The 18212-nt window shown below is 36.8% G+C and overlaps 1 protein-coding gene and 1 long non-coding RNA gene across 4 annotated transcripts in view; one reads left to right on the top strand and one right to left on the bottom strand.

Annotated features, from left to right (window-relative positions):
• LOC311088687 (interferon-induced very large GTPase 1-like) overlaps positions 1 to 18212 on the bottom strand; it is a 68347-nt gene that overhangs the window by 41994 nt on the left and 8141 nt on the right. Inside the window, exons 1-3 of one of the 2 annotated variants that reach the window (XM_084122936.1) lie at positions 9429 to 9479; positions 212 to 324; positions 21 to 64 (exon numbers count right to left, since the gene is read on the bottom strand). In XM_084122936.1, the coding sequence (XP_083979062.1) occupies positions 21 to 64; positions 212 to 215 (48 nt within the window). In that variant the 5' untranslated portion in view covers positions 216 to 324; positions 9429 to 9479. Of the gene's footprint in view, positions 1 to 20; positions 65 to 211; positions 325 to 9428; positions 9480 to 18212 lie in introns of those variants that run through there. The other variant, XM_084122937.1, reaches the window with a different exon arrangement.
• On the top strand, positions 12244 to 16471 carry LOC311088191. 2 transcript variants are annotated; one of them, XR_014607464.1, is made up of 6 exons: positions 12244 to 13307; positions 13489 to 13553; positions 13825 to 13880; positions 14233 to 14313; positions 14750 to 14860; positions 15408 to 16471. It is a non-coding gene; the product is annotated as an uncharacterized lncRNA (long non-coding RNA). The 2 variants fall into 2 exon arrangements; XR_014607465.1 differs by having other exon boundaries at positions 12245 to 13307; positions 14273 to 14313; positions 15408 to 16469.

Genomic DNA, 18212 nt, shown 5'->3' with positions numbered 1-18212 from the left:
AGTGATGACTGTGGACTTACCTTTTCTTTTCCTGGCACTTCATCTGTTGATGCTGCTCCTGCCCCTGCAACAATCAAAACAAAACAAAACGAAATTATACCATCATAGAAATAGAAAAAAAAAAACATCTTAGAATATGCTCTTTTATGTACAGATTCTGTTATGTACAGGCAAATTTGGATATTATCCATATTTAAATTACTGGTCTTACACATGTTGCTTGATATTAAATTATCAGGATATGATGATTCGGGTCTTCTCAAAATCACATTGGTACTCAGTTCCTTATCACGTTCACAGCTCCTTCTGCAGCCATTACACCTCCTTTAAAATAAATAGTGTTACAGTATATACATCTGATTAATATATTAATTAACTTATTTAAATTTTTATTATTGTATTTTAGTCAACAATTTCAATGCAAATTGATTAAGTCTTAGAGTATCTGATTTTAACAGTACTTAAGTATTTTACACATACTGAACATATGCTGAAAGATGCAGTCATCAACATGCCAGTGAAAACAAGAAACAGTTGATTTGTAGGAGAGCAATCACTTGCTTATTTGTAAAATCAAAATAAAACTGAACACCTCAATTGCAATGAATCAGGATTACAGCCTCTTAAACGTCTACAAACACTCAAGTGTCAGTAAAGCTCAAGCTCAAAAATGGCATAAGTACGATAAATGTTCATTTACTTAAAAAAAAAAATATATATATATATATATATATATTAGGGCTGTCAATCGATTAAATTTTTAATCGCATGATTGTCATGAGTTAACTCGCGATAAATCACATTTAATCGCACATTTTTTATTTGTTCTAAATGTACCTTAAATTAATAATTTTCAAGTTTGTAATACTCTAATCAACGTGGGCATGGATAAATATAGATGCTTTATGCAAATGTATGTTTATTATTGAAACCATAGTCAATATAGAGCATAAGGACGAGACATGTTTCAAAGGTCATAGATGTTTTTCAAAGAACTTGTTCATGTCTATTAGACACATGTAGAAAGAACAAAGAAATACCAGGTTCCCATTACTTCTCTTTCTTTGCACTGAGCAATTTACTAACATAAACATGTTTAGATTTTTGCATGAGGGCAGCTCTTCTGAAAATGCTAAATGTACATTTATTATTTATTATTACATTGTGGTTTGTCTCTCTCTGTGCCCATTTTGATGAAGCTAAATTCTCAATAAAACTGTTTTCATTGGTATATTTTACAGTTTCTGTTGTCAAACAACTGAATGAATTTGAAATGGTGACTGAAACGCGACCCATTAAAGGTGCTCTAAGTGATGCGACGCGTTTTTTAGGCCAAAAATTTTTTTGTCACATACAGCAAATATCTCCTCACTATCCGCTAGCTGCCTGTCCCCTGAACACACTGTAAAAAAACGCGGTCTCTCTAGACACCACAGGCTCCACAAACGGCAACAAAAACAAACTGTGAAAACCCGCACCACGAAACATAACAAAACAGTGTTCCAGCCAATAACCGACAAGAAGTGTTGGAGGGTGGGGTTTGCGCGTTTGCGGGGTTAGTGCGCGTGCACATGAAGGGGTGTGGAGGAGAGAGAACAGAGAAGCATGAAGAGGGAAGTTTGAATTATGGCCGACACACGACCAAAGAGACGACGTTCCAATGAACAGAACAAATTGCAAAGAAGAGGGACAAGGATAAGGAACGCGCGAAGTCCCGAATTTACATCGGAAAAACCTTTGTGGTGAGGTGGCGAGAACTCCGCCGGCAGCAGGGATTACTATCCGACATTCAGTTGCTCTGTTTTTGCAGAACAGGTAAATCCACTTTTCTTTCTAAACTGATGTTCATGTTCGCCAAACCAACACAAGGATGTAATTAGCTAGATCTATGCAGTCAGCGTTAACTTTGGTGAATACAACATGTATGTTTCTAGCAGCGATCAATCTCTATTGTAAATGATCAAGCAAATTCACAGTAGGGCGACAATTTGTGTAAGTTAACGATTGTTTTCACCCACGGTTTGTAATGAATTTTAATGTTCATATATAGGCTATTGACAACTTTGACTAAATTTGTTTACGACGCCGCCGTTGTTTATGCTCACTGGGAAACGCGAAGCTAATGTTATCTTGCTATCATTGCGTCCTTGTATGGGAGCTAACATATAGTTATAACCTCAGGTGGCGAAACGATTTTAAGATAATGTTTCTCTTTTTCTGTATTCTGTTCTGCAATATAGCCTGTAAAAGCATTTATCTAACTTGGCGACATTACATTGAATGAAGTGTCAGTAAAACTTAACTTTGTTTGTAGTGACTATTTTGACTTTCCTTTATGCCGGAAGGGAAGGGAAGGGAAGGGAAGGGAAGGGAAGGGAAGGGAAGGGAAGGGAGGAGGGAGGAGACGGGATGAGGAGGAGGGAGGGTCTAGCCAGCCTCCTTTTTGTTTGACAACAATTCGAATGTCAACAAGAAGTAACGTCTCCCGGGGCCTGTACCATGAAGGTAGCTGAACAAACTCTGGGTTACAGGATTAGTTTTGAGTTGACAAAACCAAACCGATGCAATCAGGCTTTATTGGTACCATGATGCAGCTCATCAACTTTCTCTGTCAACTCAGGCTTTGATCCTCAAGCTATGATTACTCCACGCGCGCGTGCACATAAAAGAGTGACGTCGACACTGAACAACCAATCGCGGGTAGAGCGAGAGCGATATATTTTTCCGCGGAGGAGCAAGAGATAATCATTCATAATTACGATGAATTTAAATATGTATTTCAAGCTCGAAACAATACGGTCTCTGCGGCCAAAGCAAGAGAAGACTGTTGGAGAAAGATTGCTGATTGTTAATGCGTAAGTTAAACAAATACGTTCTATATTTATGTAAAATTATGTATATATGTATGTGTAGCCTATGTGTAATATACCCTATAGCCTATTTTTATAATATATAAAAAATGTGCATGTATGTACTAAGAAAGATTAATATTTATTGATTTTTAGATTTTTAGATGCAACCCCAACTCTAAATGTTCTTGGCAGCAGATAAAGACAAAATATAAAAATATAATTCAAAGTGGTGAGTATTTACCACAACCTTTTATTACTTTTGTGAACATTTTATCACAAACACTTGTTTGCAGCAAACAGAAATAAAGAGTTAAATTCAGAAAACCAGAATACACTGTGGCGGAGGAGTTAGCTCTGAGTAGGCAATAAGGGACGGACGATTATGGATGGGATTACAGGTGCTGTACAGTCTGACCCTGGTGCTGGCTCCTCTAAGCAAGTAACACTGGGTACGTGTGCAATACATTACTACTTTTTTAAGTTTTAAATATCCCTGTTGAAGCCAGCACACACACACACAGTCTCCCACACAGAGGTCAGTATCAGCAGACAGAACACCAAACATAACCTGCTTTTAGGGCTGGGCGATTTTTTCGATTTTTTCGATTAATTCGAATTTACGTTTTAAGACGATTTATTTTTTTATTAAATCGAGGTATCGCGATTTTTTAATAAAAAAAATAGATATTGTAATTGCACCAATGGCAGAATAATCACACCCGTCACCATGTTAACCCGGGACGGAACCACAATCGCCGTCCCCGCGCAACAGAAGTCTATTTACATCATTAAAGTTTACGGAAACTCGTTTTCCCTCCTCTGCGGCTGTCATTCTCCATTCGGTATTCAAACAGCGCGCGCGCCTCTAACGGTTACAGCAGCATACATGCACGGTAAAACTCTCTCCAATATGATATTAACATTAATGCTTGATCTGTAGAGAAAGGGCTGTGGATTTGCCTAAAATGACTTTATTTTGTTGGAGTTTGTTGCTGTTTTTAAACGACTCGCGCTACCGTGTGCCTGTTAGATCACACATCACAAGGACTAAATCGGCATCAAACGCACAATAACTGGAATTTAAAACTGTGAAGAAACAAATGATCAATAAACTGTTGGACAGATAGACACTAGGATTTGTGCGCTCGACATTTCTTCGCTTTGTGCCGTGAACTTTTAAATGCGCACTTGTGCAGCGCAGTTTAATATGCTTTATGTTTGCACGATGGTCTACAAAGTGTTGTTTTGTTTTTTTTTTACTGTTGAAAATTTGCATAACTTTTTGAGTTGACTGATGTAATGTTTACATTGGTTAAAATGGTTATTTTCTTACTATATATTCAGAAGTATTTAATGTTTCATTCAAATTGCACAATATTTACTTTCATATTTCATTCAAATCTTCTGCAAAGATATTTAACTCGTGAATTTGTTTTACATTTATTTACACCTTGTTGACCAAGTATGGCATGGCCATTAAAAATACAATGTTCCTTAACCAAATGGTTTTTCAAGTTACTTACAAAGAGAATGTTACTTAAGTCATGTTGTTATAATGTTTTAAGTTGACTAGTTACACAATAAAAAAAATCGAAATCGAAATCGTGAATCGGTCAAACTTTATGAAAAAACCTAGATTTTTTTTTTTGCCATATCGCCCAGCCCTACCTGCTTTACAACAGTTATGCTTTACATTGGCCTATTTTTATTTATTACTGTGGAGGAAATGAAGACACTCTGTCTGTGTGTTCTCAGACAGTTGCTGATGTGAATGCACTGGGCTTTTTATTATGGCAAACATTTGAATGTGTGGCATAAAAAAGGGACTGGCCCTTACACATCTCTATTATTGTAGGATTTTTCACAACCTGCCCCAGAAACTGAGGCCTCTCTCAATGGGCTTCAGAAGAAATGTGAAAGGATTTAAAACCCTTGACATAAATTACAGTCAGTCCTGTGTTTGTAGGAAGTCAAGGAACTTTTTGTGATTTTGATGAGCCTCCAGAAAACTCAGTCAGGGCCCTGTACAAAAGGAGACTCGAACTAGACTGCACACTAAAGGAGTCTTGAACTAGACTGCACACTTAAGGAGACTTGAACTAGACTGCACACTTAAGGAGACTTGAACTAGACTGCACACTAAAGGAGACTTGAACTAGACTGCACACTAAAAGAGACTTGAACTAGACTGCACACTAAAGGAGCTGGACTGTGAGCTGAGGAGGCTCCAAACAAAATCAAACAGCTGGATAAAACTGATCTCAGTATGTATATAGTTATATAGTATATATAGTATAACTTATTTAACCAAGTAACACTTTAGTATGAATATTTATTAATGCAACTTTCTCTTGCTCTCTTTCTCCCTCCCATCCCACAAAACCAATAAAACAGTTTGAGACCTATCTGCAGTTTCAATGTGCTTTTATTAAGTGAAATATTGTATGGTGATTGCATCTACACCAGCTGGGTGGTCAAGTGTGATCGGGTCAGTTTCATCAGGGAGAATCTGGTTTTGTGGTGTTTCTCGCTCCTTTCTACTGGTGGCTATATTGTGCAGAATGGCACATGCAGCCACTATCTGTGATGCCCGCTCTGGTGACTCTTAAGCGCCGAACACAGTTGAAATGTGCCTTTAGGAGGCCAAAGGTCATCTCTATCTTCACTCTGGTTTTACTGAGGGCCACATTGAAGCAGTGCTGTGGCCCTGTCTGAGGGTCATGATAGGGGGTTATTGTGTAGGTTTTTCTAGCTCAGTTCAAATTAACAGTGTTTTGTACTGTACCAAATTTAACTTGCTTTCCTCAAAGTGCTGACACAACACAGACTCATGGAAAATTTGTGAGACAAGCACTGGAGCCAGGCCATTTGGCATCCAAACTTGATCATATGTTCATGACCACAAGTCGTCTGCAGATGAAATGTTTAGTAGATCATTGTTATATCTGTTAAAGTTACTATTAATTTAAAGATTCATCTCACAGAAAATAATCATCTCACATATTCACATCATCTCTACCTGAACATTATGGCTGTGATAGGACTTCCTATTAACATAATCTGCCTCATGTTCCCTAGAGCAGTGGAGATTGGAGCAATTGACTGCATACATGTTGCAATGACTTGGGAATCCTATCATAAGATTAACAGAAGAATAATAAAAAAGATTCAAAATAATTCTTAACATGTATTATATTGTATAGTACATTTGTGAAATTTGCTTAAAAAAAAAAAAAAAAAAGTGTTCATGTGATGTCACCCTATCAATATATCTTACTGGCACTTTTATAAAAGCCCTCTTTTATGGACATGGTCGATAAATGTCCGGGGAACACTATTAATGAAACTTTTCATGTACTCCTGCAGAGCGAGGACCACCTTGCGAATGGTTCGACAAACATATGTTTTCCCCTAGCTTCTGTGCGTCACCCACCGTGCAAGAATGTACCACTTGCAAAAAAAAAAAAAAACGCAACGCAATACCATTTGCGGTACAGTAAGTGCATAAATTCGACGTGTTAAATTCTTTATGTGCGGCTCAAGAAGTTCGCAAAGATAAGAAATTCCTTCCGCGGAAAATCTGTATCTTTCATACAAGTAACTATCAGTTAAGGCAAGGGGATTTTGTCTGGCTAAAAACTCTTTCTCTACGAAGTGCTCGTCTAACAATTTGCGCTGAGATGTCACAGGATTTGGAAGAAAAGGTGAAGTCATTGCAACAGACACTTGGAATAAGTTACGTCACCTATATGTTTCTTTGCTCTCAGCTGATTGGTCAAACTTCAGTCTGAGATCTTGAATCCAGAACATAACCTGCCCCGGAGCAGGTTAGCCGTGCAGCGTAAGATACCATGGCAACGAACACCGATTAAAGCCAAGCTACTTTCATAGTACCTAAAACCCAGGGTTGACGGAAACTAAGCTGAAACATAGCTGGCTAGCCACCTAAACCGGCTTCATTGTATAGGCCCCCGGGATCACTTAGAGAACCTTTAAGACATAACCAGCTCTCCCTTCCAAGATGTTAAGTTAATCTGCACAAAAATTCTGATAATCGAGCCGTCGTCTGGTGAAATCAAATTCACATAAGATAAAGACAATATCTGTGCTCTGATTTCGGCTATACTTGTAAAATTAGAGAAGCAAAATAATATCTGTGCTTTAAAGGTGAACTAAGTAACTTTTTTATCTTAACCGAACAGCTTCGGAGTCATTGGAATGGTTATATGACTGTTTTAGGGTTGAATGGTGGTCTTCTCGCACCCCTCGAGCGCCTGTGAGACGAAAAACCACCCTTGTAACTTTGGGCCGGCGGGCCGACGGCCGCAGCATCAGGAAGTATCGCGTGAAATCAGGTCTTGCGATGTAACAAACTGCTTTACGGCACTGCACACATATACTATCTAAACATTTATATGCTAGCCTTCATTATACATACCTCAGTGGACATGGCTCCGTGCGTTCGCCGGGTTCTTTGAAAACCAGTCAACGAGTTTTAAAGGAGAAGTTCACTTTCAAAAAAACTTTTGCTGATAATTTACTCACCCCCATGTCATCCAAGATGTCCATGTCTTTCTTTCTTCAGTCGCAAAGAAATTAAGGTTTTTGATGAAAACATTCCAGGATTTCCCCCCATGTAATGGATTCTATTGGGACCCAAACGGTAGAAGGTCCAAATGACAGTTTAAGTGCAGCTTCAAAGGGCTTTAAACGATACCAGATGATGAATAAGGGTCTTATCTAGCGAAACGATCGGTCATTTCCAAAATAAATAAAAAAGTTTAAGTTTTATAAGCACAAATGTTCGCCTTGCTCTGTTCTGTGATGCGCGTTCGTGACGTCACGTAATACGCAATTACGTTGAAAAGGTCACGCTTGAAAAATTTCTGTCCTGAAGAAAATGTTCTTTTTGGCTTTTTAATATTAAAACACCCAGGATACGCACACGAAATGGGCATTTTAAACGATAAACTGACACAAATACATTTGAAAATGTGTATATGGTCCTCCTTCCGCACATTTGTAAACACGTCAAGCGTGACCTTTTCAACGTAATTGCGTATTACGTGACGTCTTCAACGCGCATCACAGAACAGAGCAAGGCAAGCGTTTGTGCTTATAAAACTTAAACTTTTTTATTTATTTTGGAAATGACCGATCGTTTCGCTAGATAAGACCCTTATTCATCATCTGGTATCGTTTAAAGCCCTTTGAAGCTGCACTTAAACTGTCATTTGGACCTTCTACCGTTTGGGTCCCAATAGAATCCATTACATGGGGGGAAATCCTGGAATGTTTTCATCAAAAACCTTAATTTCTTTGCGACTGAAGAAAGAAAGACATGGACATCTTGGATGACATGGGGGTGAGTAAATTATCAGCAAAAGTTTTTTTGAAAGTGAACTTCTCCTTTAACGACAGTGTTGTCAAATATATAAATTCCGAAGCTGTAGGGGGAGCTCTATAGAGAAACCCGTGAGCAAAAAGCGAGAAAACAGCGAAGAAGTCGGCAAAGCTGCATAATGCAGCTTTAACTGAATTAAAGCACTGCTCCTCCGCGCGAGACGCAGAGAGAGAGAGAGAGAGAGAGAGAGAGAGGTGCGCGCGCGCGTGCTGAGAGAGCAGTACCGTCGGTACCGGTAGATTCTCAGAAACTAAATAAGGTTTGGGCGCTTTGTTGAAGGGAAAAAAATCGCTAAAGGGGTCTGCAATGTCGCTAAGTTGGCAACACTGTGTATCTCCATTTCTCCGACTAGGGGTTGGGCCACGGGTCAAACAGAAAATACGCGCTGCCTTAATCGTGCGTTAAAAAAATTAGTGCCGTTAATTGTACTTTGCGTTAACGCGTTATTAACGCGCTAACTTTGACAGCCCTAATATATATATATATATATATATATATATATATATATATATATATATATATATACGCTTCTTAAAAATACTGCTTTAGCATGTTGCTTTTGAACACAGACCAGCTTACGACTTCACTATATATCAGTAATTATATACTGACCATTTACTAATGGCTTGTTCATGATAAACCATTATTGAAATGATACAACATACATATTTTAACTTATTTATAAGTGATTAATTATATAACAATAACTTAAGTCAAGTCACCTTAAATATAGTTCTTTATACAGACTGTTTCAAATCAGCTTTACAGTGATATCAGGAAAATGATGCATTTCGGCTGTTGTTTAGCTGAAGTCAGATCAGTGTTGATTCAGTGCCATTGTAAAGATCATTAATTATTACATTAGTTATTTTTATCTATAAAGCAGTTCTAAAGAAATAATACATTTGTAAATTGTTAGCATATCAATTATGTATGTCTAGTAGTTATGTTTTGTAAAGGATTATTTCATAATTAACTAACAACTTTTTAATGATAACCACATTAACAAAATATTCATAAAATGTTAACATATAACTATCTCTAAGCTCTATTCTTAAAATGTTCTGATAACCAAAACTAACATTCCCAGAATGTCATAGAACAAAAACTGGTTAGTTGAGTTTTAATAAAAATGTCTGGTAAATGAATTTATATAAATGTTAAAGTCAAACCTGATGGAATCTGGATTCCAAACAGCAAATTGAAGTTTTCTGCTGGGTAGTATATATTGTATGATTTGTCTTGGTTTCTTTTGCAATATGGTTCACTATATATTGCTTTATATAACTGTATTCATGTTGTGTAAGATACAAGCCAACCAATCAGAGTGCCCCATAGATTACTGAGATAACAAAAATCCAGTTTCTCTTTCTAGTAAATCACATGACATCGAAGAAATAGACTATAGTTGATTGTTTGGGCAGGACTAGATTATATTTGGAAAGGTACAGGGTGTTTCCTTAACAAGCTGTTACAGGAAATCAGCAGCTTAAGGGTTGACTGGTTAAGAGGTTAAAATCGGGACTTGCACATTATCTGTGCGCACACCCGCACACACCCGAAGCGCGCTATAGCGGCAAATCAATGTCAATAATCACCGAGCACACAACTGATGCTAGCGCGCGCGGTGAATGACTTCCGCGAGTATGGCAAGCCAAGAGGCTCAGAAATACGCCATAGGCTAATCGCGTTTAAAGCCAAACGCCGTCAAATACGGCGTTTTAAACCGTATTGGACGCCGTAAAATACGCCGTTGTAATTACAAACGCCGCAAAAGACGCGCGAAATACGTCAATGACGCCGTATTTGACGGCGTTTTAGTGTGCATGGAAAGCGCCGCTTTTTACGCCGTTCATCTCGCCATATGACGCCGTAAAAAACGCCGTTTTGGTTGCACAGAGCGCGTGCTATTTTACGGCGTTTTGCTTATAGTATAATGAGACACGCCCGCTGATTTCCACAGCCAGTAAGTTTGAACTGTTCTCTCCCAATCAATGATGAACTGAGTCAGACCAGACGAATTCAGCACGGATCATTTAATCCAATTCTTATGCTCATATGAGGAGTTATTAAACAAGGAAAAGTGTTGAATAACACTAAATATTGATATAACCAATAGAATGCCCTATGAATTTGTGTTTTAATAGGCCTATTTGAAAAAAATAAGACGAATGTATTTTTTGCTATTTCTAAAAAATGTGGCAGGTTTGTTGGTTGGTCTATAAGCTTCTCCTTCCAGAAATAATAGTGTTCCGATTTTTGTAGGCTAATTAAATTCGTGTTTTATTAATATTACATTGATTATATATTCATTACATAACATTATTACATTTCGTTATATCCAATATATTTTTGTAAAATGAAGATTCAACTAGTTTGCCCTTTCGATCGTCCAGTTCATAGTGAAATAAACGACTTGGGGAAAAAAGTCAACCGTTTGTGGGTATAGAGGTTCAGTGAGTAAAGCCGTTTTTAAAATTCGAATTTTGAAATAATTTCCGTCATTTTAAAAGATAAAACATAAGGTGCAAGGGGAGCAAATGACAATAAATAAATAAATAAATAACAATAACATAGCCTAGTTATTTATTTCCCACATTTGAGTCATTATTCTTAAAAGAAATGTAAATTATGCTTGCAACAATAGCTGTAGGTTAATTGGCCTGGATGAGTGTGATTGACCTAATATTGTGTCCCAGACAGGCATTAAATAATTCGTGAATATTTGTCAAAATTCGTGGCTTGAAAGAGTTGGAAAATTGACAGTTCTGTCGATGTTTTGCCCAGACAGTTAGTTAAGTAAAACTAAAACTTTTAAAAACATTTAAATGCTAATCGAAATAAACCTGAAATAAAGGAAAATATAACTATTAGTTAAAAAACTTCAACTAAACGGAAATGAGAAATGTTTTTTTTTTATCAACAAACTGGATTCATTTCGGTTTTTTTTTTCCTGCCACCTTCAACCGACGCGATCTTCCATTCATTAACCGACAAGATTATGTTAAATTAAAATTAAATTAGAATGAACAAGTGACTGTGACCCATTAAAAATACCAAAAACATTTTTTAGTTTTAGCCTGCATGTAAAATAGCAGCAACAGAATAGGGGGATTTATCATCGTATTCACCTGTGCTTCTGTGAACGGAGAAAAAACAGGATAACATTCATAACTGTATACTCTATCCATAATTCTGATACAATGTTTCTCAACTGGTTTTGTGACAGTGCTTAAAAAGATTTTTATTAATAAACTATGTTTTCTGACTGTCTGTTTTAAAGATGAAGTTGACGATCGCCATATTCGTAGTGAACGCGCCTATAGAGAAATGACATAATAGATAACATAATCAGATAGTAGCCTTTTTCTTTTCTTTTCTTTTTCTTTTTTGAATTATTTCGTTTAAAGACATTTCAAGATTTGTGTATTTGATGTATTTCTCATGTCTGTGTGAGGCATTTCGTTAAGTTAGGATGAGATGCGCTCCAGTTAACGTGCAAGTGATCGCGTGGGCGCCTCCATGATTATATTGTCCGTTAGATTTGCTTCTTATTCATTAAAATTAAGATACAATTTATACAAAACGAAATTCACTTTAAAGAAAGGCTTTCTACAAAACAAAACTTAATGAAGTGGTCAAAATCATGTCTGAACCACTCCATGTCTCATACTGCACATCCTATCTTCCCAGCAAACACAGAACGTTCCCCTAACGTTCCCGTTTGGTTCCCATTTGGTTATTTTTTTGGGAACCAAACAAGAACGTTCTGGGAACGTTCCCTGTAGGTTATTTTTAGGATCTTTGTTTATAACATTAAGGGAACGTTCCCAGAACGTTCCCTGTAGGTTATTTTTAGGTTTAAATTTATAACCTAAAGAGAACGTTCTGGGAACATTCCCTGTAGGTTATTTTTTGGATATATTTTTATAACTTTAAGGGAACGTTCCCAGAACGTTCCCTGTAGGTTATTTTTAGGTTTAAATTTATAACCTAAAGAGAACGTTCTGGGAACATTCCCTGTAGGTTATTTTTAGGATCTATTTTTATAACTTTAAGGGAACGTTCCCAGAACGTTCCCTGTAGGTTATTTTTAGGTTTAAATTTATAACCTAAAGAGAACGTTCTGGGAACGTTCCCTGCAGGTTGTTATTTAATAACCTAAAGAGAACCTTCCCAGAACGTTCCCTGCAGGTTATTTTTAGGTTTAATTTTTATAACCTAAAGAGAACCTTCCCAGAACGTTTCCTTGCAGGTTTTAGGTTTTATTTGTATAACCTAAAGAGAACGTTCTGGGAACGTTCTCTGCAGGTTATTATTTTAATATCACTTAGCCTACTATTAACAGGCAGATTACCAACTGACAACGTCGTCAGTACGGTCCCCTAAGGTTATAAGATAACCAACAACGTTCAGATCTATTCGCAATAACTTTTTATTAATGATATTTTAAATTATGTTATATTTTAATTCTATATGTTTATTTAAATGCTGCATGACTTTGAAGTGTTTTAATGCGCATGCGCGTGATCAAACACTGGAGCACGTGCGCTGCTCGAGAGCAGATGGAAACGTCATCGACAACTGACAAACAACAAAACTCCCGTCTCTCGCTGTTGGTTTCACTGCTTTCAGGTAAGTTTAGACAACAAAATCTCACAAATAATACACACAAACGCCCCTGACACATTTCTTACGTGTAATTGACACGCTTCTGTTAAATATTTATTTTAAAGAAATGGTTTTATGTCTTTGAAAAAGTCCGTTAGCATCTACGCTAGCTAACCGGTTTCAAAAGACAACGTTAGGCCTAAGTTACGTTAAGTTGAGGTCTTATTTATGAAAGTTTGGGTTTTTAAACACATATTTAGTGTAGATAACAGTTTTTGATAGTTTTGCTGGTAATTTGTCAATGGGAAGTAAGCTAATTTATTTAGGCTAACCAAAAAGAATGCACTGTATTGTTAACTTAATCAGTGACGTTACTTACCAATATTGCTAAAATGTGATTTCAGAATAGCGAGAGAAAAAATAAAACTCTACAACAAGGGGTGAGTTATTGTTTAATCATGATGATAATTCCATATGCATTTATTTCACAATATATTATCTTAAGATTTGTATATATTTATCTTTTCTGCATTTCACCTCTGTTCTAGCTTGGTTCCTTGTAATAAACCTATCACATGTAATATTTTTGGCTCTGTGACAAACAGCATGTTATGTTCCTAGATCATCATGCTGTGATGGCCTGCTGCACTCCCTGTCCAAGAAAATCTCTATGAACCATATGACTAGTAAGCAAAACCACCTCAAACATGCAGTGCACTGCTGTCCAAAGGTTTGGGGTCTGTAAGATTTATGCTTTTGAAATAAGTCTCACATTTTAAAATCATTAACCCCAAGTTTTTTCAGTGAGATTGTCCTTGAGAAGCCTGTAAGCTAAATAATCAGCTAAATAATAGGCGACTAATACAATATTATAATGGTCATAGTTATAATAATTCATTTAACTATTATGATAACATGATATCCTGATGATTACTATATTTTATTTTATTTCTTTAGGTCTGTTTTGAATTATGTTGGCCAATGAGACTGACAACATACTGTCCAACTCAAAGGTATTTATGTATTTTTTTATTTTTTTTTATTGATCAATACTGAAATTCTTTGTACTTTTAAATGCGGTTCAGGGGGTCGACAACTTTAGGCAGTTATTTTTCACAGATTTATTTATTTAATGTTTATTTGACAGGGACAAATGCATAGAACATTGCTTTATAAAAAATACAAAGTAGATGCCATGCATACAGGTTTATAGCCATGACTAATTTGCAACCCCTAGATATCTTGGGCAGCTGTGGCTCATACTCTTAGCCTTTAAAAATGTTTGAATTGATATCCCCAATGCAATATCAGGGGGTAAATATATCATTAGAGTTCTTAAAGTTATGGCTTTGCTCTTGTTACCAGATGAGATAAAATCCCTATTGTTTGGCCCTGTATTCTTCAGGACAAGACCTTGATGCCATCCACAGTCAGTAGATGAAGAAGGTGAGTTTAGCCGAATTCAGTTCTCTTTCACTTTTTTTTTTTAGCTTAAACAGACACGTGCACGCAAAATGAAGTCAAAATGGCGAGTTTCCTCTTGTCTTGTGTTTTAAACAGAAAGAAAACGGATGCGTGTCATTTATATTAGTTCTGCGCATTCGTCTTAAAGGGACAGCAGCCTAACGTACCCGCAGCTGCTTGTGTCGCCAATGGTGATCAAACATCAAAAGAGAGAATGACTTGTAGCTTTAGCAAAGATACATTAATTTTATAGTTATTTTATTTTTACACTGAAGACTTATTTTACATTTTGATAAATCAATTTCTGTACCTGATAAGTTAGATTTAACTGAAAAACATAATGCACTGCTTATTTCAACTGTGTTTTTCTTCTATTGTATTTATCTATGCTTGTTATCTATTGTAATTTTCTATGCAGGTTCACTCCTCTACAAAATCCCCCCAATAGGGGTTATGCGGAGCGCCCAGCGGTCGAACCGGAAAGAGGTCTAAGCATTTCCGCTTTTCACTTCCGTACACATCTGCAGCGGTAGGTGATCTCTGAGTTTACTGTTAATTTTTGCTTATTACACTAAAATTCTTACTTCTGTTTTAATTAAAATGTCACGAATGCTAAAATATCAGAAAAGGGAACATCCGAACAGCAGTTTTTGTTGTGTGCCGGTCTGCTCTATGTCGGGGAAAATGAGTAGTACAAATAGGTTCTGTACTCATAAAGTGACGTCAACATCAGCAGTAGCATTCGCCGTCAGGCAAGTGTTATTTAAATAAACTCCTGATGTACTTACAAACTTTCCAATGCCTCGTTTAATGAGTACAGAACCTATTTGTACTACTGTAGTAGTTTGGTACCATTCTGGGCATTATTAGTGGGGTAATTTACCAGATACAAACCTGGAGCCGTTAGCGCATGCACTAAACCATACGGCTGATATCTCTAAATAAACTCTAAATTTTTCAATATTGTGCAGCACTAATATTGAGCATATCTTAAAGTGAACCTGGAATGATAATTTGTGATACCAGATGAGATGTATGTATGATAGATTTTGAACTGTACTATTTTTTTATTTCAGGTTTTCTGGGATCCCAGCGGAAGGCATCAAGGCATCAGATGTTGGCCTGGACAGATGCACCTGTAAACTACACCGACCTTTGCTTTTGCATGGATGGCTGATTATTACCATGTTCTGTGAGGGTTTCATTATAGCAAAACTGAGCACCTGTGACAGTGGAATTTGTAGGTGTAAAGTCACAGAGATTAAAAAAAAAAAATTGATAGCAGTTTCAAACTTTTTTTCACTTTCTTTCTCATAAACAACACAGCAGTTACAGGTTTTCAAATTCTTCATTGGAGGTGAGACTTATACATAAAAGGTAGAGCGAATTCGCAGGTCAGAGTTCACTAGACTTAAATATTATTTTCTCTGTTTTTTATTTGACTTCAGAGAGAGAGGCTTAATATGGGTATCCTTACCCCTATATAAAACATTCCTTTTTTGATTTGTAGTCTGAAATAATAAATAGTGCAATATAAATAAATGCAATGTAGTGTTTTGAAATATATAAATTTTTCTATACACATTGATGCTGAAATATCTGAATAAATACATGATACCAGCAGCGCTCGTGCTCATATCTCCTACAGCTTGTGATCCCAATTGTGATCCACAATCCCACCTCACTCTTTTCATTTGCTCCAGATGAATATTAATGCCATTACAGGGCTTGAATTTTGGCATGGGATTGTGTGTCCATGTAACGCGTTGTCTTTTTATTTTCTTGTTAAATTTGCAGATGGTGTTGGGAGTTTAAATGTTTTGAGCGGAGTGAAGATTGGCACATTCATGTATATTGTATATAAATGAATACTTTTTCAACTTTTTAGCCAAAGTTATAGGCTACAGTTTGCAAAAAGATCGTTTTAATTAAAATGTTTGTGCAGTTTTATTTGAAATATTTTCATGTTTGAAATATTAAATGTAAATTACTGTTCCTGAATACATTTTGCTAACGCTGTTTTTAATGACTTATTTTAGGTTGATAATTAAACAATGAATAAACAAAAACATGGATTGTGTGCTGATTTATTTATTTAATACAAACTGATTGATTTACTTATTAGTGATAGTTTCTGTAAATTCAATTTATTGTAATAATATATTCATAGGATTCTTAAGTGTTTGAACAATAAACAATGTAGAATATGTTGTTTGTAGACCTACAATTTGTGTACAGGCATATCAGGATGTGTAGACGTTAGGAGAACGTTCCGGGAACGTTCTGGGAACCTTTCGGCAACGTTCCGGGAACGTTCCCCTAACCTTCCGGGAACGTTGCGGGAACCTTTCGGGAACGTTCTGGGAACCTTTCGGGAACGTTCCGGGAACGTTCCCCTAACCTATAGGGAACGTTCTATTAACGTAAAGAAAACTTTCCTGGCTAACCAATAGGGAACGTTCTGGGAACCAAAAACTAACGTTCCCAGAACGTTCCCAGAACGTTAAATTGTTAGCTGGGTTACTCGTGCTGTTCACTTTTCATAAATCAACATAAATGGAAAAAAATAACATAATATTTTAACAAATATGAAACTAAATGCGCTTATTTAATGGCTACAACAGTATAGTAGGCCTACAGACTCTCTATTTGTACAAATTGCTGCACATTCATTTAATCCTGAATTTTGCACACACAAGTTGAAAGGCATTTGTTCAAATCAAGTTCACGGATAAAATTGTGCGTGCATTTATTAATCATTATGATACTAAAATCATAACAAAGTGGGCTATGCTATGTACAAAAAAAATCAGATGAGCCCAGAACGCAATTACACGTTAAGTATTTCCCCCCATAGAAAACCATTATAAGAACGCTTAATGTGGCTCATTGCAGATTAGAATGTCCCCTTATTATGTCGAAATAACGAGATATTATGTCGATACTACTGCTGTGTCCACCATGGTCTCCACATTCTTGATCAGCGGAAACGATTTTTGATTGTTTGGGATCTGACTGGCCAGCGTATTTGAAAAAGTTAAGCAAACTTTGCTGTCTTTTTGACATTTTTCTCCTGAGTGAAACGATTGAGGCTAGCAGCAATCTCAACTAGCACAACAAGCGTGCAAGTCATGTGTCACCCATGTTCACATGTTCCGGCTCAAATTAAGCCCTGTGTGACACCCTTTTAAAATGTGAAAATCCTATTAATTTTGCTTTATTGATTTGAATGTTCTTTAATATTTTCTTTAATTTCAGTTCATTATTTAACTTGGATTATTTTAATACATAAAATTAATAATTCATTGGGAGCATACGATCGGATTACCACAAATGATCCGTGCTGAATTCGTCTGGTCTGACTCAGTTCATCATTGATTGGGAGAGAACAGTTCAAACTTACTGGCTGTGGAAATCAGCGGGGGTGTCTCATTATACTATAAGCAAAACGCCGTAAAATAGCACGCGCTCTGTGCAACCAAAACGGCGTTTTTTACGGCGTCATATGGCGAGATGAACGGCGTAAAAAGCGGCGCTTTCCATGCACACTAAAACGCCGTCAAATACGGCGTCATTGACGTATTTCGCGCGTCTTTTACGGCGTTTGTAATTACAACGGCGTATTTTACGGCGTCCAATACGGTTTAAAACGCCGTATTTGACGGCGTTTGGCTTTAAACGCGATTAGCCTATGGCGTATTTCTGAGCCTCTTGGCTTGCCATAGCGCTCTGTGCAACCAAAACGGCGTTTTTTACGGCGTCATATGGCGAGATGAACGGCGTAAAACGCGGCGCTTTCCATGCACACTAAAATGCCATCAAATACGGCGTCATTGACGTATTTCGTGCGTCTTTTACGGCGTTTGTAATTACAACGGCGT

Source organism: Abramis brama (assembly GCF_963993115.1).
Source record: "Abramis brama genome assembly, chromosome: 8".
Lineage (NCBI taxonomy): Eukaryota > Metazoa > Chordata > Actinopteri > Cypriniformes > Leuciscidae > Abramis > Abramis brama.
This window is presented reverse-complemented; position numbering and strand designations above follow the sequence as displayed.